The sequence below is a fragment of the Psammomys obesus genome, unplaced genomic scaffold (assembly GCF_907164565.1).
Source record: "Psammomys obesus unplaced genomic scaffold, mPsaObe1.curated_primary_1811, whole genome shotgun sequence".
NCBI lineage: Eukaryota > Metazoa > Chordata > Mammalia > Rodentia > Muridae > Psammomys > Psammomys obesus.
In genome coordinates, this window is record NW_026596057.1 from 30008264 (window position 1) to 30034036 (window position 25773).

General features: G+C 39.0%; 1 protein-coding gene across 2 annotated transcripts in view; it reads left to right on the forward strand.

The window, feature by feature from the left end:
* The window catches only part of LOC129689457 (complement factor H-like), a 109459-nt gene extending 85442 nt beyond the window's left edge, over nt 1–24017 (forward strand). For both annotated transcript variants that reach the window (XM_055624681.1, XM_055624682.1), the window contains 3 exons: nt 3474–3650; nt 7994–8176; nt 23337–24017. In XM_055624681.1, coding sequence (XP_055480656.1) covers nt 3474–3650; nt 7994–8176; nt 23337–23536 — 560 coding nt within the window. In that variant the 3' untranslated portion in view covers nt 23537–24017. The remainder of the gene's footprint in view (nt 1–3473; nt 3651–7993; nt 8177–23336) is intronic.
* The last annotated feature ends 1756 nt before the right edge of the window (nt 24018–25773 follow it).

The following is a 25773-nucleotide window of genomic DNA, read 5'->3' on the forward strand; positions in this document are numbered from 1 at the left end:
GTTTTCATGTCTTGCACCATTTCCTTCATCTGTTTGAATGTGGACTCCTGCTTTTCAATGATAGCTTCCATTTTTTTGTCTGTTTCCTCTCTATGTATCACTAATTGTGCCTCTACTTCTTTGGGTATAATTGCCTGTATTTCTATGAGAGCTTTGTTCATTTCTTCTTTATTTGCCTTCATTTGTGTGGACATTTCTTTGAGAGCTTTGTGCATTTCTTCTCTGTTTGCCTCAATTTTCGTGGTCATTTCTCTGAGAGCACGATTTGTTTCCTCTTGGTTAGTCTCGATTTCTTTGGTTATTTCTCTGAGGGCTTTGTTCATTTCATCTCTATGGGCCTCTAGTAGCTGGAGAAACATAGTTTTGAGGTCGTTTTCTTGTATAACTAGTGAATTGAAGTGTCCATTGTTTTGTGGGGTTGCTGGTGAGGTCATTGTGTCCTGATTTTTGTTGGGAGTGTTCTTACGTCTGCCTCTAGCCATCTGGTTATTTATAATCCTCACTGGTTGCTCCTCGAGATTGTAGTTTGGGCTATGATCCTCTCTTTCTGTTTTCTGGACTGTTTTTTCAGGAAGATGAGAGAGGTTCACTGCTTTGGGAGTGTGCACTTTGTTTTCAGTTTTGTCTAAGTAAAGAAAGTGACGCTGGCGCTATTCGCGTGCGCTTTTAGCAGGCGCAGTGTGCATGCGCAGATTCTCTGACTATTGCAGTGGCCTGCAAGCCACTATTATGCAGTTCTGACTGAGATCCAGGGATTGTTTGCCTGAATTACCTTGGTGGACCCGCAAGGCAGAGGCTTCATTGTTGGGGTCGCTATCCCAAGAATCCCTATGATGCCCACACTAGGAGTGTGGGTGGCAGGGATCTCGTCTGGTTGCTTCTGTGGAGAGGCCCTGGGTCTGGGGCAATCTCTCCCTAGAAGGCTCACTCACTCTCTTGCAGGACCAGTTGGAATGCACAGAGGTTCCCCTTGCTCACTACTCTCTGTTTTGATCCTGCTGCGGAAGTGCACGGGTAGGCTATCAGTCAGCTCTGTGACACTGTGGCTGCAGAACTCGGTGTCCACCTTTTCTGTGTGCTGCCTCTTTGTCCTTTCCCTCTGCCAGGAGGGGTTATGTTGACTGGTCCCTGGGAAACACGATAACTGTTGTTTTAGGGGCCAGAGTTCAGTCTCCTGGTCGTTGCTCGGAGTGTGTTGTCCTGCTTCTCAGACACGGTGTTCTCCTGGTGCCGCCATCTTGGCTCCCTGGACAGTTCTTCAGGAAGCTGAGAGAGGTCCCGTGTCCTCAGCATGTGCTAAGGACACGTAAGCTGTACCTGTGGGAGAAAAGTATGCAGGCGTAAATGGGGCAAACACAGGCGTGCGTGTGTTGTGTGTGTTTGTGTGTGTGTGTTTGTGTATGTTTGTGTGTGTGTGTGTGGAAGTGTGCATGGAAGTGTGTCTTGAGGGACAGAGTAATAGATAATGTTGAACCCTTGAGTGTATGGGAGGGGCTCTGCACTGTATATGTAGCAGGCGCTAGTGATGGTCGCTGCGCAACTTCTGGCATTAACTGCCTTAACTCCTCAATTGGACCCACAGAGCAGGGGCTTCAATGTCCCAAGTGACCCTCTGTTTCCCAAAGTGGGTATGTGGGTGGGAGGGGTTTGATGCCTGGCTTCTGTTTTAGAAGGACCCTGGATCCGGGGCTCTGCCGGGTTCTTAAGGGTGCACTCACTCTCAGGCAGGTCTCTTGGCAGGGATCGGGGTGTCCGGGCTCTCTGCTCACTGGTTTGGCCCTGCTTGTTTGATGTACTCCACCAGCTCAGTGCTGCTGCCACTGCCAGGTTAGGAAGTCCCACTCCAGCTGGAGACTGGGATGCCAGTCCAGATGTTTTCTGGTAAGACCTGGGGGCCCTCCACTGTGCTCTCCAAGCCTGGGGAGGCCCAGAACCTGGTGTGCTTAGCTTGTATGGTGGGTCTGCTTGGCCTTGGTGGGTATATAGCGTAATATCTGTCACTGAGGGATTGGGCGGGCCATGCAGTCAATGTCTGAGCCACTCTGTGGGGCCAGTTTGTTGGCTAGCAGACCCAGGAATCTGGGATGATGGTGCTGCAGGTCTGGGCCTGCAGTGCAGGGGCCTCGATGTCCCAAATGACCCTCTGTTTCCCACAGTGGGTATGTGGGTGGGAGGGGACCAATGCCTGGCTTCTATTTTAGAAGGGGCGTGGATCTGGGGCTCTGCAGACACGCAACGGCATACTCACTCTCAAGGTGGTCACATCAGCAGGGATCGGGATAATCAGGCTCTCTGTTCTCTGGTTTGGCCCTGGTTGGTCTTAAACTGGAGGACTGATGTGCCCTGCCAGCTCAGTGCTGCTCAGCCACCAGGTTAGGAAGTCCCGCTGTAGCTGGAGACTGGGTTGTCGGTCCAGATGCTTTCTGGCAAGTCCTGGGGGCTCTCCACTATGCTCTCCAAGCTTGGGAGGCCCAACGCCTGGGGTGCCTAGCTTGTATGGCGTTTCTGCCTGGGTTTGGTGAGTATAATAGCGCATTCTTTGTCACTGTGGGGTTGGGCAGTCAGTGATCGTGATCTTGTGGAGCCAGTATGATGCCTAACAGACCCCGGACCCTGGGAGGATGATGCCGCCGGGTGGGTCTGGGACTCTGAGACCTGTACCACTGGCAGTTGCCACTAAAGGGCTAGGAGCTCCGCCTCCGCCGCTGCAGACCCCAGGCAGTTAAGTCTGAGAATCTTGATGAGTCCGCTGTGCCAAGGAGGAGGGAGGTCTGGAGGAGGGGAGTGCCAGGAGATCAAAGGCTCATTTCTCTCCTTACCCAAACAAGTCCCAGTGTGACCCGAGACCAAAGTTCTCACCTCATGCGATGTTCCCTGTTGTTTAGAAAGCCTCATCGTTGTTTTCCTGGGTTCAGAGGTCCTTCCACTCACCAACTCAGACATTCAGCTCTTCCACAGCTCAGAACCTGTGTGTGCTAGTCGCCATCTTGGCTCTGCCTCTATGTATATATTTTAAAAAGCTTCGACTATATTAGGTTTCGCTCATATCCATCCAATGACCTTTAACTTTTACTGTCTCTCTCTGTATTCTGCTCCTTGTCTCCCCTCCCCAACCATACTATCTACTCTATTTCCCCATCCTATGGAGACTATTTTCTTGCCCAGTTCCTTACTCTATACTTAATTTCTGTTGTTCTATGGATTGCATTTTGGCTTTCATTGACTTGACAACTAATATCCACTAATAAACAAATACCATATATGTCTTTCTGTGTATGAGTTACCTCACTCAGGATGATTTTTTTTTGTTTGTTTCATCCATTTACCTGTGAATTTCATTTATTTTGTCTCTTTATAAATTTACCACATTTTCTTTATGTATTCATCAGTTGGGAGATATATTTATAATCTTATGTATTAATTGGATACTCACCATGAACAAATAGATAATGATACTTTCTTTTGCTCTTTAGAAAATTCCTGCGTGGACCCACCATCTGTGGCAAATGCTACTATAGTAACAAGGCTCATGGCTAAATATTCAAATGGTGAGAGAGTACGTTATGAGTGTATTAAACCTTTTGAAATATTTGGGGAAGTTGAAGTGATGTGTCAAAATGGAATTTGGACCGAACCACCAAAATGCAAAGGTAGGGAATCATATTCCCCAATGTTTTTTTTTTTTTGATGACGTAATTTGGTTACTGTACATTAGTGAAAATAAATTAATTCTTATTAAAATTTTTTAAGGTTTTTTTTAATTGAGAATAGATTCTTCTCCCATACCATACATCCTGACCACAGTTTCCCATCCTTCCATTCCTCCCAATCTCCCACACCTTCCCTTTTCCCCAGATACTCTGCCCTCTGTTTCCCTTCAGAAAGGAACAGGCCTCTAAGAGACAAGAGCCAGAGGTGACAAAACAAGATACAATAAGACAAATCAAAAACCCTCACACTGAGGCTGACAGGGCAATCCATTAGGAGGTTGAATAGAGCAGGCAAAATAGTTAGATATATATCCACTCCCACTGTTAGAAGTTTCACACAACCACTAAGCTAATAGCGATAACACACACACACAGAGGGCCTGGTGCTGACCTGTGCATGCCAGTTGTTTGCTGCTTCAGTCTCTGTGAGCCCTGCCTAATTGATTCAGTGGGCTGTGCTCTCCTGCTGCCCTCCATACCTTCTGGCTCCTACAGTCTTTCCTCTCCCACTTCTGCATGGTTATCCAATATCCAAGAGAAGAGACCCAATGAAGACCTCCAACCTTAGAATCTCTCTCCTCCCAATGTCTGTCTGTGGATATCTTCTCCCGTTCCCATCTGCTGCCAGAGATAGCCTCTCTGACTGGACAGGGTACCAATCCTAGGTCTTTGGGCTCTCCAGTCTTTGCTTACTGATCATTGAAGCAGTGTAGGGAATGAGCTTCCTAGATATGGTTCAGCTGTTCCAGGATAGGCTCACTACCAAAATAACAAAAGAACCATTTTTTTTCAAATGAAAATAAAATTATATGGATAAACTTTTGTTTATTTTAGTAAATTTAATGAAGAAATACCATGAGAATTTTTCAACAAAGATTATATCAGATTAGAGGAACAATGTTACTAAGAAAAAAAATCATCTCTTTACATCTTAAGACACACATTTATTTGAGTTTATTAAATAGTAAATGTACGAAGTATATTTATATTAGGCTTGAAAAAAGATTTTCAAAAATATTCACTTTGAAGCATAAATGAATGGCGTAATAGAATATCTCCATATAATAAAATATAAGTTCTTCATAGTTAGCTCTCATTATTTCTTATATGTTATATTAAACATATAAAAATTCTCAATGAGTACATGCTAAGACTTAGTTTTTTTACCTTGTCAATCTATAAGCACTGTAGATTTTTTAAATTTTATTATTATTATTAATACAATTTATTCATTTTGTATCCTTGCTGTAGCCCCCTTCCTCCTCTCCTCCCAGTCTCACCTTCCCTCCCTCTTACTCCCTTATGTCCTTCCCTTAGTCCACTGATATGGAAGGCCCTCCTCCTCTATTATCTGACCCTAGCCTATCAGGTCTCATCAGGACTGCCTGGATCCTCTCTCTCTGTGGCCTAATTAGGCCACCTCACCAGGGAAAGGTGATCAAAGAGCTGGCCACTGAGTCCATGTCAGAGACAGTTCCTGCTCCCCTTACTAGGGAACTCACATGGAGACTGAGCTGCCCATGGGCTACATCTGAGCAGGGAATCTATCCTCTCTGTGCATGGTCCTTGGTTGATTCATCAGTCTCTGCAGGATCCCTTGAGCCCAGGTTTTTTGGCTCTGTGGGTCTCCTCATATCCCCTCCATGTAAGACTTAGTTTTATAAGCACAGAAAAATTCCAAATTACAGCAACTAGTCATTTGCTATTTGAATAGGAACTATATATTTATAATCCACATATTTTCATCATATCTATAAAGAAACTTCAACTGCCTAGTCCACCAATTAAATCTCTGTATTCAGGTCATTTTCATGTTAAACAACTATTAGTATATTTGATGTGTCTGCTCATTTGTAAATTTGTGTTTGTGTTCCCTGTTTATCAGTCTCATTTCTCTTTTTTTTCCCCTTTGGAGGAGTAGTTCTCAAGAAATTTTGGCATGCATCTTTTATTGGCTTTGAGTATGTAATTTGATTATGTTATATCTAATAGTTTTCTAATCACCTGTCACTGAGGTCACCCTAGGTATTTGTGTGTGTGTGTCATTCTGTACTAATGTTGAGATTTTATATTCCAATGAAAAAAATAGAAACTGTACTTATCTTTAAAATGCATCTATGGTTCCTATTTCCCATGTTTTACTTAAGGATTCATTTTGCATTTCCTGTTACATATATTGAGCAGCATTCTCAAATGCTAGGTTTCACTTCAAACATAAACATAAATTTACTCCTAGTTTTACCAGTTAATTTTCTCCTAAAGTCTTAATTTTTATTTCTGTAATGGATTTATTTTGCAATTATCCTTTAAGAGGAACTCTGTTGGAGATAAATCATCTTTATCTTCTTCTATTTTATAATGTCTTCATTAACTTTACTTGAAACGCTAGTACCACAGGACACAGAATTCAAGGCTAACACTCATTTTCTTTCTCTGCCTATGGCCTCCATGGTGGTAGACAAGAAGTCCCTTTATTTTGGATCTTGGTCCAGGATGGTTGATGATGACTTCCTAGGGAGTTTTTCAAGATATTTTCTTTGAGCAGTTTCAATACATGTGTCCACAGGATTTGTTCTGTTTGGCTTTAATCAGTTCTTTAATATGCACATTCATGCTGTATCCCCAATGTTTTTTTGTTGTTGTTGTTGTTTTGTCTTCCTTAACACTACAATATTTTGTTTGGATCTTGAAGGTTTTTTTTTTTTCTTTTTCTTTTTTGCTTCAGTTTCATAGTGTTCCTGTTGGGATGTTACTCATCAAATATACTATCAGTATTTTTCATGTCAGTCTTTCCTATAGCCCCACCAGAATAATCAGCAGTCCAGAAGAAAAACACATAGCTCAGTATGGTACAGTTAGATGAGTCCTGGATTTCTTTACTAAAATTTCCAGGTTCTTTGCTCTTCCTATATTATTTACTAAAAATAATATGGCCAAGAATTGCAGTTATACTTAGCAAAAGTATAACATAAAGAAACCCTTAACTTGACCACATCAGAAACTCAGAAATCCTCATTATTAGCCTTCTGCAATGGTATAAGCTTTAAATTCTTGTCTGTAAATGTGTTTCTACAAAAATGATGACAAAGATAAGAAATATACAAATAAACACTCCAGTGTCTTTTTAAATTTTTTTATTTTATTCATTTTATATCCCAATTGTAATCCCTCCCTTTTCTCCTCTTGGTCTTACCCTCCCTCTCTCTTTCCCCTTAATCCCTTCTCCTAGTCCTAAGAAAGAGAGAGCCCTCTTCTACCATCTGACCCCAGCCTATCAAGTCTCTTTAGGACTGCCTGTATCCTCTTCCTCTGTGACCTGGCAACCCTCCCCCCCACACACACACAGGGGAGATGTGATCAAAGAGTAGGCAACAGAGTCCATGTCAGAGACAGCTCCTGCTCCCCTTGCTAGGCCACCCACATGGAGACTGAGCTGTCTATTGGCTACATCTGAGCAAGGGCCCTCTTCATACATGGTTCTTGGTTGGTACATCAGTTTCTGCAGGCCCCTACAGGCCCAGATTTGTTAGCTCTGTTGTTCTTCTTATGGAGCTCCTGTCTACTCTGGGTCTTTCTATTCCCCTACTTTTTTCTAGGAATCCCCAGTCTTAGCATCTGCTTCAATCCCCTGCTGGGTGGAGTTTTTCAGAGAACATTTATGGTAGCCTTCCATCCTGTTCCCTCTCTTCAACTGCTTCTGATGTCTATTCTAGTTGTCTTTCTGAATGAAAATTAAGCATCCTCCCTAGGGTTCTCCTTGTTATTTAGCTTCTTTAGGTCTGTGGATTATAATATGATTATCTGTATTATATGTTTAATATCTGCTTATAAGTGAGTATGTACTTTGGGTGTCTTTCTGCTACTAGATTATCTCACTCAGGATGATCTTTTCTAGTTCCATCTATTTGCCTGCAAATTTCATGATTTCCTTGTTTTTAATAGCTGAGTAGTGTTCCATTGTGTAAATGTACCACAACTTCTGTGTCTTAAAGAACAAAGAAACCCTGTATATCTACATTGGCATCTGTGTGTTCAGAAGCTGATAGGAAATTTACACGTACTGGAAGGTTTCTGGGCAGACATGCTTGCTCCAGTTTAGTAAGTGCTTTCAATAAGAAAAAAGGAAGAACTTGCAACTCTCAGTTTATATGATCAAAATTTCTTCTAGTAACCATTTCTGTATTCAGAAATCACTAAAATCTTACTTCACATTGTGCTTATATTGGTTCTGCTTAAGCCTGTACTTGATCTGCTCTTTCAAACATCCAAATGTGTCTTTTTAGATTCAACAGGAAAATGTGGGACTCCTCCACCTATTGCCAATGGAGACCTCACCACCTTCCCATTACAAGTATATGCACCATTATCATCAGTTGAATATCAGTGCCAGGCCTATTATCAACTTAAGGGGAACAGCAAAATAACATGTAGAAATGGAGAGTGGTCAGAGCCACCAACATGTTTAGGTAAGTACCTCATTCTCATACATCATAGGAGATTCAGATTCATAATATGGATATTTTTCTGTTACTAATAGAACATTCACAAAATAAAAGTACTGGCTTGCTTATTGCTTCACTGCTAAACATTAGCATGTGAGAAAAGCAAGATTATTAGATATTTTTTATGAAAATAGTTGAAAAATAAAATTGTGCATGTTTTTCCTTATAATTGAGTTTTTACTAGCATGTATTAATGTCTGTAAAACTGGGTGCCAGCATGCTATTTCTATGCCTGTTGTCTCAGTCAGTGTTCTCTTTCTCTGAATTGACACTATGACCATGGAAACTCATACAAAAGAAAGCATTTAGTTCGGGATTGCTTATAATTTCAGAGGTTTAGTTCATATCATCATGTTTGGGACCATAGTCACCCAGAGGCAGACGTGGTGGGGAAGTATCTGAGAGTTCCATATCCAGGTCTGCAGCAGCAGAGATAGGAACACTTCTTCTAACAAGGCTGCACCTCTGCCAACAATGCCATAACACCTAGTCCCTTTCAAGTAGCACAACTCCCCGATGAATAAGCAGTATATGGGCCAGTGGAGGCCATTCTTACTCAAATCGCCACACCTGTATAGACCTTGCAGTTATTAAATTCCATGTCCCTCCTGCAATCTCCCTTCTCTTAGATGAGACAACTAACTTCTATTAATCACTGTCATACATTCAAGAGAAATTATTTCACTTTCCACTATGTGAGAAAGAACAAAAAGGAGTTGTCTTCCTGTGTTTGGTTTATTTCACCCAATGTTCTACAAGGCCCTTTTCTAACTAAAATAATAAAATTTTTATGTAATGTCTGAACAGTATTTCATATATAAATTTACCACGTTGTCCTTATAAATTTACCAGTTGATGGGAATCCAGTGTTTTTATCTTAGCTAGTGTGATGTAATGATGTGCAATAAATATATACATGCAGGTTGAATAGGTTGAATAATTTCTTCTGGCCACATACCAAAAAGAATGATACAGGTATAATAGATGGAAGATCTATTTTTAGATTTTTAAGGAATCTCAATTTTGTTCTCCATAGTAACTTCATGAGATCACAGTCTTATCAACAGCTTTTGAGTTTCTTTTCCCCTACACACTCATGAGAATTTGTAGTTTTTAAGGGCTCCTTTCTCCAACACTATTCTAACTGGGTGATAAGGTATCTTATCTTATCTTATTAATAGATTAATATTAATTAATTTTTTCTTTTATTAAAAATAGTTTTTTCATACAACACATCCTGATTAGTTTCCCTTCCCTCTGTTCCTCCCTATGTTTCCTTCTTTCTGGATCCACTACCTTTCTGTCTCTCATTGAAAAGCAACAGGCTCCTAAGAGATAAAAACCAAAAATAACAAAACAAAATATAAGACGAAGCAAAAGCTATCATATTGGTATACATGGCAATCATGTAGTAAATTTTAAAAGGCTTTGTTGGGCAGTGAAAAGTCAGCTAATGATATTAAGGTTCCCCCCCTCCGGGTCACGTTTACATTTTTTTTTTTTTTGAGAAGTGTCTATTCATTTATCCAATTTTGGTTAGCTTATTTTTCTTTTTAAATGATTTTTCAATTCCTTATGTAGTCTTAACATAGAAAACCCCTATAAAATATGTGTAAGTCCCTGAAAATTAATAACTGACAATCATTTACACCAAATCTACTGGCTATCTATTTCTTAGCTGTATTGAGTATATTCTCTGTTATCCACAACTATTTCATTGTGATACAATCCATTGGTCCAGGTTTTTTTTTTTGCCTTGTAGTTTGAGCATCCAAACTATGAGCATCCAAAACCAACGAAGTGTTTCCTTTTGTATTTCCTTGAAGTTTCCATGTTTTGTTCTTACATTGATATCTTTGATCAAATTTCAATTGATTTTTGCCCAGAATGACAGAATGAAATCAAATTTTAATCATCTTCATGTAGATATCAATTATCCTTATATAATTTATTGAATATGTTACCAATTCTTCACAATATGTTTTAGAACCTCTATTAAGATCAGTTAACTATAGATGCATAAGTCAAATTTTCAAATCTCCTTTTCATTCATAGGACAGTTCATAGTATTGAGATTATTGTGAGGAGCGTGGTATATATTAAGATATGGTTTTATGATATCTCCAGATTTTTTCTTTTTGCTCAAGTTTCAGTTGTCTACATATTCTATTGCATTTCCACATAAATCTTAGATTTTTAAAAAAAAATATTTTTATTAGTATTTCAGAGGGATTTCATAGAATCTATTTGCCTTGTGAAACACAGACATTTTAATATTAATTTTAATTCTTACAACCCATTTACATACATGATTCTCCCCTTTTTGTCTTTTCAGATTCTTTTACCAGTTAACTTATAGTTAAGATTTAAGTTTTCACAAAGCTAGATTAATTTTTTGAAGTTACTGATGTTGATATTGCATTTATTTAATTAATTATTTAATTATTGCATTTAGTTAATTCTCAGAAAAAAATGGAATTGACCTATATAAAGGGGTGATTTTTGTATAATAATAATGCATATAACTACCTTTCTGTTTTATTTTCGGTTATTATCTTTTAGTTGAGTTTTTAAGATTTACCACATATGTAAGTATATACTGCTTAAATAAAAATGATTTGACTTTCTGGTCAATAATTGGATACTTTATCTTTCTAATTATTATAATTCTAATTCTTAAACTATAGTAAAAACAAAAGATTGTGGAGACTAGACACGTCATACTTATTACTGATTATGTAGTCATTTTTTCTTTTATTAAAAATAGTTTTTTCATACAACACATCCTGATTAGTTTCCCTTCCCTCTGTTCCTCCCTATGTTTCCTTCTTTCTGGATCCACTACCTTTCTGTCTCTCATTGAAAAGCAACAGGCTCCTAAGAGATAAAAACCAAAAATAACAAAACAAAATATAAGACGAAGCAAAAGCTATCATATTGGTATACATGGCAATCATGTAGTAAATTTTAAAAGGTATCACCTAATAGATGTATATTATTAGGCTATAATTATTACAGTGGTATTATTTAGCCCACTGTCACAATCAATAAGACACAGAGGTGTTTGATTTTATAATTTATCTTGGGCTGGGCAGGTATTATACCTGTGCTGTCCCAATAACCTCTCCATCCACCTCCCAGACCATATCCAATGTCAACTGACTTAGCCATTCCTATCTGGGCTACCTTCCATTCATAATTTTATAAATACTTATTTATTTTTTTCATCTTGGTGTTTTCTCCATCCAGGCCATCCTTGGAGTCTTTCCTTCCAGGCCACAGGGTTTCTTCTCCACATTAACCCATCTTGAGGTCCTCCTTCTTCCTCTCTTCTCGTCTCTGTCTTTTTCCCATGATTCTCTTGTCCTCAAAGTCCAGGAACACTACTCCATTCTTTCTTCCTCAGGTTTTCAGCCTCTAATTAACCAATCAGGTAAAATGTCTTAGGTAGGTTTACATAAACAAGGATAGGTGTATCCAGGCAGTAATGAGATCTTGAAGGCTAGTAATTAGCATCAAAATACAAGCATCAGACCAACCACCAACAATTCTCCTTTTCTGTCTAAATAAAAAGGCCATTTTTATACAGTAAGAATGATTATGAAACAATTATTAAAACCATAAGTAAGACTTAAATGTTGAGTCTAAATGTATTTGACAATCTTGAAAAAAAATCTATCCAATCTATGAGTGTCTCAAATTTTGTACCTAAGTTGTTATTATTATAGTTTGTATCTATCAACCAAAAAACATATTTTTAGACTTAAAACTTTTTTAAATTTCTAAGCAAGTAAGCAAATTATAAATCTATGGCTATTTAGTCTTCACCCCCATCAGAGACTTGAGAAGGAATAAAATTAAATACTTGAGTAAATAGGAAGTGCATGTTAGAAGCCTCCAAAAAATAAAAATTGACAGAGACAGTTTGCTACTTGAACAGCCACCCAAAACTCTCTATAACGTTGAAGCATCATATTCGCCTTCTGGCCCAGTACCTTTGCCAGACATATTAGTGAAGCAGGAACTATTTAGGTCTTACTTACCCTGTCTTGGCAGAGTTTGGCAATCGACTTGGCCTGCATTTGAGGTTGCCCATTTTGGTCCGAATTCTGTCTGTCATAAAGCAAGGGCATTTTTGTTGCCAAGTGGCTGGTTTGCCACATTTAACGCCATCTCCATATAGAGGTTCTTCAACATTCATCATGTTCTTTGAGGAATGCTGGGTACTGTCAGGAGATGACATGTCTCATTGTCAAAGAATCCTTAAAGCCATATTCCGTAAGTCTCTGAGGTCTATCTTTATGTTAAACCTAGGATGTACATTTCTGTGATAAATTAGACTAGTGTCTGACATGACCATGAGTTGATTAACAATTAAATTAATTGTAAGTAAGTAAACCTTAAATTTGTATCAGTATACCAAAATTTATACCAATGTATCAAATATAAACTTATTTTTATGTAATATACAAAATCCTATACCAACAAATTTAAAAAAAATTATTTGAGGATAGCAAATAAAGCTTTAAGTTGAGGAATAGATTCGGTAATTTACCTTTTGTCTTATAATTTCTCTAAGACATCCCTGAATTCCCGTTTTCTTTCTTTTCAACACTTTTCTTATTATATAAGAATGAAAAAGAGAGAAATCTCTGAGTCTAACCTCATTTTCTCTTCGAATAAGATCATTAATAACTTACAACCATCTCCAATGACAATAAACATTCATAGCACCAGAAAACAACCAAAAACCTACACAACTCCCCACCCCCTTAAGTGACATCCTTCTTATAAATTTCTTCTAGCTGATTAAGGATGAAGAAATCCTATTTGGGGGTCCAAAGGAAATTGGGAAAAATGGTTAAGCAAGTTAGCAATAACATTTGTGGTCCATTCTCTAAATGTTGAGAAATTCCAGGCTTAATAGAAGTCTTGTTTGGAACAGTTTGAAATGCTGGACCAATTGAGATTAGTTGCTTTTTTGAAGCTGTTCTGGGAGCAGGTTTTTACAAGAAACAGCAACTGAAGCAGTAGAGGCTGGAACATGCAAGATGCTGGGATGTATGTATCACCGTCTCGGCATGCTGAAAGTATGAATTCTGTCAGGTTTGATCCAGCATCAGTGCTGTCAGTACTTTTTGTTTGTTTGTTTGTTCTTTTTGCTTCTGAAAGCATATAACTTCTAACAAGCATTATACAGTCCCCAAATCATAAATGTATGAGATGTGTAGGATGCATAGATCAATTAAGGATGGATCTCTGCTCTTTGTATGAGCAAAAGAAAGACATTGGTAAATCTTCATTCATGACATATGAAAGGGTGTCATATACATGTCATGGGGATATTGTATTATTGAACATATAATCACTATTATGTTGAAACCAAAACAAGATTTAAATATCTTCCTCTGGGCTTTTGGGCACCTATTGTATTAGGCCAAGTCACTATCTGTCTCCCTTTAGAAGGCTTCACATTTAAAGAGATAAGCCTGTTGAAGCACACTCTGGCCAATCCCTGAGAGGGATGCCAGCGAGGATAGATTATGCTGGAGGTTTTGTTTTTAGTTTAACAAAAGCACTTTAATATTATCAATCCAGCTAAACCATATCCAATCACTATGAGCCAATACATAATCCGTTCGTAGCGGGGTACCTCTCCTGGACTCAAAGGAGTCTCGGTTGCCATTTGGTGACTGCACACAGGTAAGGGCTCACAACACTTCCGGATCTCTTCTGGGGCTCCGGCAGTTCCAATGTTTCCAGGCATACAATAGCAAGCTTGTCAGGCAGTTCAAAACTGCAGGGAAGTTCCCCTCAGAGCGCCAGCATATTCTGCTGCTATATGTGAGAGTGCTCAACAGAGGGCTTCATTGTCCTGTCCGAGCTTTGGGTTTTTATACTTTTTCTTTTTAAGCATGTCATCATTCTATTGTATCACCCCTCTCTTATCTATCTATACAGGCTGGTTTCTGGCTTCCTTCTGCTTATCTCCTCCAGCATGTGCCTATGGGCACACATTGCTTATAGTCTTACTAAAGCCATTTTCCCTTGGCAACAAAAAAGGCATTATCTTTTAACATCAGCTGTTCAATAGCAGCTGTTTAGAGGCTTAGGCCTGGGTTTTTATATTTGTTGTGACTATTTTTTGTTATTAAAAAGCATGAGGCTGGTCAACCAATATTCTCTGCAAGAGGTTTATTAGGAGGGTATGGAGGGAGGGGGAGCAGGACATGAAGAGAGAGAGAAAAAAGGGAAGGGGCGCCGAGAGAGAGAGAGAGAGAGAGAGAGAGAGAGAGAGAAAGTAAGAGAGGAGAGTAAGAGAGTGTAAGAGTAAGAGAGAGTGTGTAAGAGAGAGACCACGTGTTGGGGTTGGCCCTTTAAGGGGCACCGTAACCACGGTAACCACGCCTTCCAGGTGTGGGCATCTGGCGGGTGACACAAGATGACATCAGAAGTTGCTGGGTAACCCAGGAGCAGGTTGTGTTCCAAAATACTAACACTTTTGTCTTATCCCCTTTTTTCTATATGGAATGGGCTGTTATGCCTTTATAGCCAAACTTTATATAAACGCTCTTTTATCTTTAGAGTTTAGGCAAACCCTTGGCATTTTGTACCTGGGTTTTTACATGCTGTGGCTCTTTGAATTCTCCCTTTTTCAGACATGACTAACATTTGTCCCTAGTGAAAATGTCTCACTTTCAAAAGTTAAGCCAGCTGCCAGAGTAGTGTGACACCATCTGTCCTTACATAATCCTAAAACTGATCTGAATCCAACCTCTAGTTGGTAAGGACATAACATCCATTAAAAAAAAAAAAAAAAAAAAAAAAAAAAAAAAAAAAAAAAAAAAAAAGAAAAGAAAAAAGAAGTTACATAGATACCTTAAGGAAAAATTTGTCATTTTTTTGTGTTTGCAAGGGGTAATCAGGAGAGGTTTCTGCCCTTACTTTATTGTGTAAATTAGGCTGATCCAGAACTCAAAGGTCTGCCTGTTTCTGTTTCCTTTGTTTGATTAAAGGAATGTGCCCTCACTTTCATATGTAAATATTTCATCTCAAATCCATGTCACTATAACTCAAAACTTTTAAACAAAAATCAAGCAAAGAAATACTAATATTTTAAGTTTTGGGCCAGTTGTGCCAATTTAGGCTGTAACAAGCAAAGCCCGGTTTTATCATTTCTTTTTTTGGAATTTAGTTGTTGTTAAATCATATTAGTGGACCCTTCCAGAAAGAGCTGACAAGCATCTTGCGGCCAGAGAGCTTTGAATTCCAGCCACTATTTCGATCAGGAAGAGCACCCCTTGTATTGTCCACAGCTTAGTATTCCATCACTTAGCTTTCTTCTCCACTTTCTTCCTGAACTTCTGTAGAGAGGACATGGCAAACTGTAATCGCCATTAAACACATTGCAGCTAGGCCCATGACTACAACAATGAAAACAAAGCCAAAAAAAAAAAAAGCTCCAAGCACCGTCTGCTATGGCACTTTCCATTTTGGGTGCCAATTTAGACCTAGCTCTGTCTAAAAGGCTGCAGGTCTCCCAGTGTCACCTCTCCAATCCAAAGAGTCCCCACGTTTCTTCTACCATTACTGATTTTGGTGCTCTGTGAGAGCTAAGCAAGTGGAAAGCAGCAGCCAGCTTTGTTTTGTTAACTCTGCTCTGTTAGTCTCCTGGCGGCTAGCTGTAGGCTGGTTTTGTTTGTTTGTTTGTTTGTTTTGTTTTGTTTTTTTCTTGTGGGCTTGTTTAAGAATTTATCTTAAAGAGACAGTAGGAGACACATTTTGACATGTAAGTTTTAAGGTTTTAAGCTTGGGTTGTTTTACTGGAAGTTTATTCACCCTGCAAAACTGTGAATGATAAAGTATGATTTTAAGGGTGTGGATATATAAATTTAGTTGGGCACCATATATTGTTGTAAACAAAAATGGTGTTAGGCTATATAATGTTTAGTATTAGCCCTATGATTATTATGGTGGTACCATTTAGCCCACTATCACAATCAATAAGACTCAGACACCTGTTTGATTTTATAATTGCCTTATTTACCTTGGACTGGGCAGATATTTCACCTATGCTGTCCCAATAACCCCTCCATCCACCTCCCAGGCCCCATCCAATGCCAACCACTTTAGCCATTTCTTTCTGGGCTACCTTCCATCCATGATTTTATAGGAATATCCAAGCAGTAACCAGATCTTGAGGACCAGTAATTAGCATCAAAATACAAGCCTCAGACCAACCTCCAACAGTCCCAAGAGTAGTCAGAGTGAGAGACCCACAAGTTAATATCTATAATATATACCAAGAGGACCTGTTGTAAAACCACATAGGCCCTGTGCTTGCTCCTTCAATCTTTGAGCTCATATGTGTCTTGCTTAGTTGATTCAGAGAACATTGTACTTTTGGTGTCTTTCATCTGTCCTTGCTCCTACACGCTTTCTGCGTCCTCTGCTGTAGAAGTCCCTGAGCTCTGAGGGGAGGGATTTGATGAAAACCTCCAATTTCACTCTCATGATGTATGGCTGTGGGTCTTTGCATCTGCTGCCAGAGAAAGCATCTCTGATGATACATATAGTCAATTCTTTAGGGCATTTTACATATAGCACTAGGATGGTGCTACTACGTATGTTAGGTGTACATAAGCCTTTGATAATTCTGCTGCACTATCTTTTTTTTGTAACTAATATGTTTAGTCATTTTAATCCTGAATATATGTAGAATTTTATCATATGCTTTCTCTGTAACTATTGAAATGATCACTTATTCATTCCTTGATAACTTATTCATTCCTTGAAGGTGATGCAGTACATTATTAATACATACATACATACACACATATACATATATAGTATATATGTATATGAATACATTTATATCATATATATCCATATGATATATAAGTTGAATTATCCTCAGTTTCTTGGGATGCGATAAAAGTTGATTGTGGTGGATCATCTTTAAGAATTCCCAAGGAAGCACATTTAAAATCTTAAATAAACTTCAAGAAACCAGCAAATAAATTGCCTCTTCAGCTCATTGGCTGATTTACAGTCTCGTTTACTTAGCTTTGAAGTTCTCTACATCTTTATAAATTATAGCTTTTACCCTTGTCTGATGTGTCTATGCTAAAGATTTTCTCATAGTTTGTTTGCTGGCTTTGCTCTACTGAATGCTTCTTTGTTGTACAAAATCTGTCTTGCCAAAGTTCGGCAGTCAACTTCTTTACCTTCAGTTTTCCCAGTTTTGCTAGAATATGGTCTGCAGGTGAGGCATGGTCAGTCACCCAGTGGCTGGCTGCCACAATGGAAGCAAACTCTATTTGAAGGATCTTTGATGTCCATCATCTTCTTTGAGGTAATTTGGGGATTCTGCCAGGAGTGACATGTCTCACTGTAGAAAACAACAACAACAACAACAAAACTTTTTTTAATAATAAAACATCTAGCCAGGCATTAGCACATGCCTGTAATTCCAGCTCAGGGAGGCAAAGGCAGGTGGATCTCTGTGAGTTCAGGGCCAGCCTGCTCTACAAAGCAGATCTGGAACAGCCAAGGCTACACAGAGAAACCTCATTTTTAAAAATAAAATAAAACCTCCCCCAAAAAATAATTAATCATCTTTATTCTATAGATTAATCTATAGTTTATATTATTATAATTATAGATTATATATATATTAATCTATAGATTAAAGATATAGATCTCTGGGGTTTAGACCATCCATCTATTTACAGTGTATCGAATAAGCAAATATTGCTTGTTTTAGCTATTTAACTAAACTAGTAAATAAACATGACCATAAGTTTGATTGACTACTAACTGGCATTCTTTAATTAGCCTAAACAGTTTGTATTAGCAGCTTACAAAAGAACTAAACTTCACATTACATTTTTAATGAGTTACATTTCATTTAAATGAGTTACATAGTCACACTACCTTATACAGGAGTTCAAACAAACATATATACAGTATATTGTAACAAAAATAACTATAAATTTGTTTCAATATAGAATAATATATACCAATGTAAAAATATCTGAGACTAGTAGTTTCTCTTTAGCTTAAAAGTAGATTCAAGAATCTATCCTTTTATCCTATATCCCCCTTTTTTCTTGTCATTCTGTCTCCCCCTTTCTTAACATTAAGTAGGAAAGAAAGGATAGAGGAACAAAAAAGAAAAAGAAGAAAAATTTCCCTGAATCTAAGCTCCTTTATTTTGATAGCTGCCTGGCCAAGACCATTAACAGCTTGCAAACAACCCACCTTAAATGATGACAAGCATTCATCACCCACTGAATGACCATAACAACCCATCCCACATTTTGGGAATCAGGCATTGTTCTCTTAAAATTGCTTCCTGCTGTCTGTGTACTGTTATGCCTGAATCGCACGACCCCAAAAGACCACCACCAGGAGTCGAGTCCATTGCAAAACACATGAGGATCTTTTTATTACAAGCTGCAGCTTTGGCCCACACTTCCACCGCCAAAGCGGTGAGAGGCAAGAGCCCCATGCTCGGGTTAGTTGGGTGATTTAAATATTCTGGTCCCTCCCAGCATGCCCAAAGCAGGGGCATTCAAGCCTGGTAAGCAACTATTGGTCAAGACACAAAAGGGATGTTGCATTTTGAATTGATTGGCTATAGGAAGGTTCCCAAACCATTAGTGGTCTCCCATCCCTTCCTATGGGGGTGGGCCAGTTTCCTAGCAACTGTATCTCTAGTGGGCAGGAAAAGAAGGCAGTAAGGCCAGTTCTTCCCCTCAGGGCATTAAGGATGGACATTTCTCCATTTGTCTAGCCTAAGTTCAGGTTTTTAAACTTTAAAATAATAGCCACTGATTTTTAATCCTTTGGTCTCTCAGTACAATATTCCCTTTTGGGAGCCCTAAGAAAATTGGGATAAATGGCACATCTTGAGAGAGCTAGCTTTATCAATTGTTGTTCGGATGGAAAGGTACAGGGCTTAACTACAATCCTGGCTGGAACTGCCTGTGATTCTGGATGATCTAGCTAGCTATATAGAAGCTTCTTTAGATGAAGATTTTTGAGGAAATACCTGTTGAAGCAATCTGTGGGGCTGAATCGCCTGGGCTACTTGGCTTTGTTGTCTGGGTCTTTTGCTCTGTAAACATATAACCTTTTAAAGGTAATACACATTTTTACATTAACACATGTATGGAATGTGTAGTGTGCAAACAGTTAAAGATGATTCTCTGCTCTTTATTTGAGCAGGTAAAATGCATCTTTCTTTCTTTATATGTTAGTTTGAACACTATAACTAAACTGTATTATAAATGTCCATCCATGCCATATGAAGGGATGCCATGATAAGTCCTGAGGACTCTGTAGCCACCAAGATTTATTGCTATGCAAAGCCATGGTCTCATGCTTCAGCCAGTCTCAGAGCTGTTCCCATGAAGGGGGATCAGCAATTTATGTTTCCTGTTTTGTTGTTTTTCTTAGTTTCTTCATATCTACAGCCTAGATCTTCAGGAGATCTCTCCTGAAAAAAAATCTAATCTTTATTAATTTTTAAGGAATCTATAGCTTTTCTTCTTCTGTTGAAACAAAAACAAAACCTCTCCCACTACATAACACATTTGCTGACTCCCATTCTGGTGCTAGCACATATACAGGATGATCTAATTCAAAATCCAGTGTTTTTCAGCAGTTGTGCTTAGCTGTCTCATTTGACATTTAGAAAGTTTCATTTCCATAGAGCGTAATATCCTCTTTCTGCTCTTTGAGCATTTTCTTTAGAGTCCTGTTAGATTTCTCCATAATTGATTGTTCTGTAGGAATGTAATATATTCTGTTTGTAGGTGGGTTGGTGTTCCCCACCCGCCACTAAGGAGTCCTGTCTAGTTAGAGCATGGCCTCTTCATTCTCCATGATCCCTGCTACTAGATTCACCCCTGTATCCTCCTTGGAGCCTATCCTGTTGTAGGTCTCCAGCTTGTCTCAGAAATGCCCCCTCCCACAGTTTCTCTTCTCTCTGCAAGCTCCCTTCCTGCCCAAGCTCTCCCATATCCACTCCTCACCCTTGTTTCCCTCTGCACAGAATAAGAGAGATTATTCTGTTCTGTCTCTTCAACTATTTTTGATGCCTATTCTATTTCCCCTTCTGGGTGAAATTAAAACATCCTTTCTTGGGCCCTCCTTCATACTTAGTTTCTTTGGGTCTGTGAACTATAGTATGGTTATACTCTTCTATGTGACTAATATCCTCTTATAAGTGAGTACATACCATGTGTGTCTTTTGGGGTCTGGATTTCCTTACTCAGGATGGTCTTTTCTAGTTCTATCCATTTGCCTGCAAATTTCATGATTTCCTTCTTTTTAATAAGTGTGTAATATTCCATTGTGTATATGTATCAATTTTCTTTATGCATTCTTCAGTTGAGGGACATCTGGGTTGTTGCCAGTTTCTGGCTATTATGAATGAAGCTGCTATGAACATAATTGAGCAAATGTCCTTGTATCTTAGAGCATCTTTGGGGTATATGGGCAGGAGTAGTATGGCTGGGTCTTGAGGTAGAACATTTTCCAATTTTTTAAGAAATCTCCAGATTGATTTCCAAAATGATTTATACTTCTAGCAGCAATGGAAGAGTGTTCTTTTTTCTCCCCATCCTCAACAGCATGTGTTGTCACTTGAGTTTTTTATCTAAGTCAGTCTTATGGGTATAAGATGGACTCTCAGAGTGATTTTGATTTCCATTTCTTGATTTGCATTTCTCTGCATGGTACTGGCATAGAACAGACTGGTTGATCAATGAAATTGAATTGAAGACCCAAAAATAAACGCACAGACCTACAGACACCTTATTTTTGACAAAGAAGGCAAAACCATACAATGGAAAGAAGACAGCATCTTCAACAAATGGGTGCTGGTCTAACTGGATGTGTACATGTAGAAAAATACAAATAGATTCATATTTATCACCCTGTACAAAACTCAGGTCCAAGTGGGTCAAAGAACTCAACATAAAATCATAAACACTAAATCTATTAAAAGAAGAGAAAATAGGAATAAGCCTTGAACTCATTGGTACAGGAGACAACTTCCTGAACAGAACACCAACAGCTCAGGCTCCAAGGTCAACAATTAATGAATGTTACCTCATGAAACCGATAAGCTTTTGTAAGGCAAAGAACACTGTTAACAGAACAAAACAGCAGCCTACAGTTTAGGAAAAGATCTTCACCAACCGTACATCTGACAAAGGACTAATATCTTCAAAATACATAAAGAATTCCAGAAAGCAAACACCAAGAAACCAAACAATCCAATTTAAAAATCGGGTACAGAGCTAAACAGAGCATTCTTAATAGAGGAATCTTGAATGGCTGAGAGGCACTTAAAGAAATGCTCAGTGTCATTAGTCATCAGACTCCAATCAAAATGACTCCATCTTCAAAAAGCCAAGCCTGGGCCTCTGCTGCAGTTGCTGAGTTATGGAGCCTGAATTCAGCCTCTTTGTCCCAGCTGCCAGGGGAAGAGTAGCCTTTCCCATCACACAGCAGTCTAGGGTGTGTACCTCCCCTATCCCTGGCCCCTCCTCCGACCCTTTTCCTCAACTGCACAAAGCTTGGGAAAAATCACTGCTCTTAGCACAAGCTGAAGCCAGTCCCCTGTACTGGATAGCATGAGGTTGGTTTCTCTCTCTCTCTCTCTCTCTCTCTCTCTCTCTCTCTCTCTTTCTCTCTCTCTCTCTCTCTCTGTCTCTGTCTCTCTCTCAGATCCTATGCTTGGATTTCTAGCCAAACTTTGAGTACCAAGTGTAGAAAGAAAAATAAGTTTTTTTATAAGCCCATTGAAGCTCCCAAATGATTACATATAAAACTATTAGATTTTTTTAATAATTTATTTACTTTTATTTTATGTGAATTAGTGTAAAGATGTCAGATCTCTGAAGTTACAGACAGATGTGAGCTGCCATGTGGGTGCTAGGAATTGAACCCAAGTCCTTTGGAAGAGCAGACAGTGCTCTTAACCACTGAGCCATCTCTCCAGCCCACTATTAGATTTATTAATAAGCTTTAAAACACTATAGCTGGGCTGGTATTCATCTATTCTAACATAACATACTTGCCTTGCTACTTGCTACCCACGTGCCCCATGTTACTTGCCATCGTAGTCTTGTCTTGGCTGCTTTGCTCCATCAGTCTGTCTTCATGGTGAAGTCCTTATGGTGACCGCCTCCTCTTTTTCCTCAGCTTTCTCCCTGGGATAGGAAGTTCAGCCCTAAAGATTCTGCCCAGCTATTGGCTGTTCAGCTATTTATTAGCCAATCAGAGATGATGGAGAGCAATTTTGACACAACATTGAGCCAGGAGATTCTTCATAGAAATAACAACACAGACTTCTGGACTGCAACCAGATTTCTGGACACAGAAATCAGCATCTGAATACACAGAGCACAAGACCATCCCCAAAACGTTGGCACCCATCTGTAACACTTAGTCCCAGTCTCTCCAGTAGTACATGATCATCTGTGCTGTGACGCAGGGTGCCACACTAGATGTGTTGGTGGGAGACATCCTGACCCAGGACACTACACTCTCCTCCCTTTCTACCAATGTAAGACTAGAAACCAGGGGAGTTGGTGGACACTATGCTTTTCACTTGTCTAGTGTGACAATTTGATAGATTTTACTTTTTACACTATCAAAATAAAATTCATTATGTAGTAATCACTATCCATAGTTACAACTTTGTGTGCAAATGATAAACATTATAAAGGTAGTTATGATTTTTCGTCCTAATCACAGTATTCTCATTGTAGTACTTAACTATAATTATCTCACTGAACCTTAGATCAGAATATCATATACAGGCGAAGCTTCAATTTTTGAACCTTTGCCCAGTACGTTAATCAATGCAGCCAACCGTGAATGTCCTGAAATACAAGTGTCTTATTTCATTGATGTTAGGAATCTTTGTTGTTGAAATTTAATTATCACACCAAACATGTTTTAACATCATTTGCCGTTCAATATAAACTAATTCAATGTGGTGCTTTTATACAGATTTTAAAAACAGTTGGATAAATAATGTTCAAAAGCTGAGTGTCTCTAGATTTATGTATTATTTAATGAACTTTGGTAATTGTTTTTTCAGTTGCATGTGTAATACCAGAAGAAACTATGAGAAAACATAACATAGTTCTCAAATGGAGAGCAAATGAAAAGATATATTCCAAATCAGGAGAGGCTGTTGAATTTGACTGTCAACGTGGCTATAAACCAGCAAGACGATCACGTGCTTTTCGTACAACGTGTATTGATGGTCACATCAATTACCCAACTTGTGTAAAATAACAATGTAATTATTGCTACACTTTATGGATGAACCTTTGTTTGGTAATGGGCATACATAATAGTAATAGAGTTTTAATTTACATTTGAAGTATTGTTTAATTTCTTCTCATAAGTATAAACTTTTGTTTATGTGATGATTAATTTTGAACCTGAAAGGCTGTTACCACAAATGCAAAACCAGGGTATTCAAAAGTTCTAATCCAAAATGTGATGTGTCCTAGCACAAACATCAGTGGCAAAAAGACATGTAACTTCTTCAGTGTCTGTTTCTATCCAGCACAATCTCAAATCTTCATGGATACCTTTTGATCTAAGGTTCTGATTCACAGTAAGTGGAAGAAACATTGTTTCAGTCTTCAAACTATTTTGATTTGACAAATATGTAACAGCAAAAATGTCATATTTAACATTACTAATGAATGTAAATAATTACTACATACTACCTTTTATCAATAAACAAATTTAAGAAACTTTTCGCATATGAGCTTCTAAACAGTAATTTGGTACATTGAAATATTTATGCAGTTATACAGTGGGATTTAAATTTTAACTTGGAACACTATTCCATCACTGTCATAATATTGACATTAAAAGCTATAAATATTCTGTATCACTTAGGGCCTTAGGGTTTTATTGCTGTGAAGAGACACCATGACCAAGGCAACTCTTATAAAGAAATACATTTAATTGAGGCTTGCTTACAATTTGAGAGGTTTGGTCTGTTACCATCAAAGTGGGAAGCATGGCAGCATCCAGGCAGACACGATGCTGGAGAAGAAGATGAGAGAACTGCATCTTGACCTGCAAGCAGCCGAAGACTGTGTGCCACACTGGGACTAGCTTGAGCATAGGAGCCTTCAAACCCTGTCCTACAGTGACACACTTCACCCAACAAGGCCACACCTGCTCTAACAAAGCCACACCTCCTAATAGTGACACTGCCTATGGCCAAACATTAAAACACATTAGTCTATGGGGGCTGTATCTATTCAAATCACCACAAGCACATATTTTTCCCAAATTAATAAAAAAGTAAATATAATAATAATTATAGTCAATTTTATAAAAGTGTATTTGTCTTTAGAGTTAATAGTAGAGTAGCTATTTATTTTTTAATGTTTCTTTTATTTAAAATTTTTTATTTTATTTAAGTTTATTTACTTTACATCCCAAGGGTGCCCCTTCTCTCTTCCCAGTGTCCCCTTCCCCCCTTCTTCTCCTTTCCCTTTTCCATTCTCCCCAGAAATGGATAGCCCGCTGCTCCTTCTACCTTATCATCCTGCCCCAGCACATCAAGTCACATCAGGACTGAGCATCTCCTGAGGTCAGGCCAGGCAGTCCTGCTAGGGGGAAGTGGCCCCCAAACAGGCAATAAAGTAGATGTTAAGAACAACCCCACCCCCCTCCACTTGACAAGTGACCCACATAAAGACCAAGCTACTTAATTGGCCACATATGTGCAGGAGGCCTAGGTCCAGACAATGCATGCTCCTTAGTTGATGTCTCAGTCTCTGTAAGCCCCTGTGGAGCTGGGATAGTTATCTCTGCTGGTATTTTTTGTGAGGTTCCTGTTCCCTCCAGGTTCTTCCATCTTTCCTCCAACACTTCCACAGGACCTCTGGAGCTCTGCCCCATGCTTAGCTGCCAGTCTCAGCATCTGTCTAGATCCTCTGATGGATGGAGCCTCCCGGATTACAGTCATGTGAAGTTCCTGTCTGCAAGCATGGCAGAGCATCATTAATAGTGTCTGGGGCTGGCTCTCTACAGTGGGGTGGATCTCAAGTGAGGTCAATCTTTTAGTGGACATTCACTAAATCTCTATTCCTTCTCTATCCCTGCACTTCTTGCAGGCAGGGTAATTTTTTGGATCAAAGGTTTTGTGAGTGAGTTGTTGTTCCCCTCCCTCCACTAGTCCTGCCTGGCTAAGAGGTGGTCACTTCAGTCTTCATGTCCCTCTTGCCACCCTGTCACAGTCCTCCAGCTTGTCAAAGAGATACCCCCCTCAGTTTCCCTTCTTGTTCCCAACACTCTCGATTCCCACCCCATTTTCCCCACATCTTATTACCACCTTTGTTTCCTTCCCCATTCTATCTTCTACACAGTTCCCTCTCTTCATCCACTTCTGTCCATTCTAGTTCCCCTTCTGAGTAACATTCTAGCACCTTCCCTGGGGCACTCCTGTTCCTAACTTTTTATGGATTGCAACCTTCTGTGGATTGTACTATGGTTATCCTGTA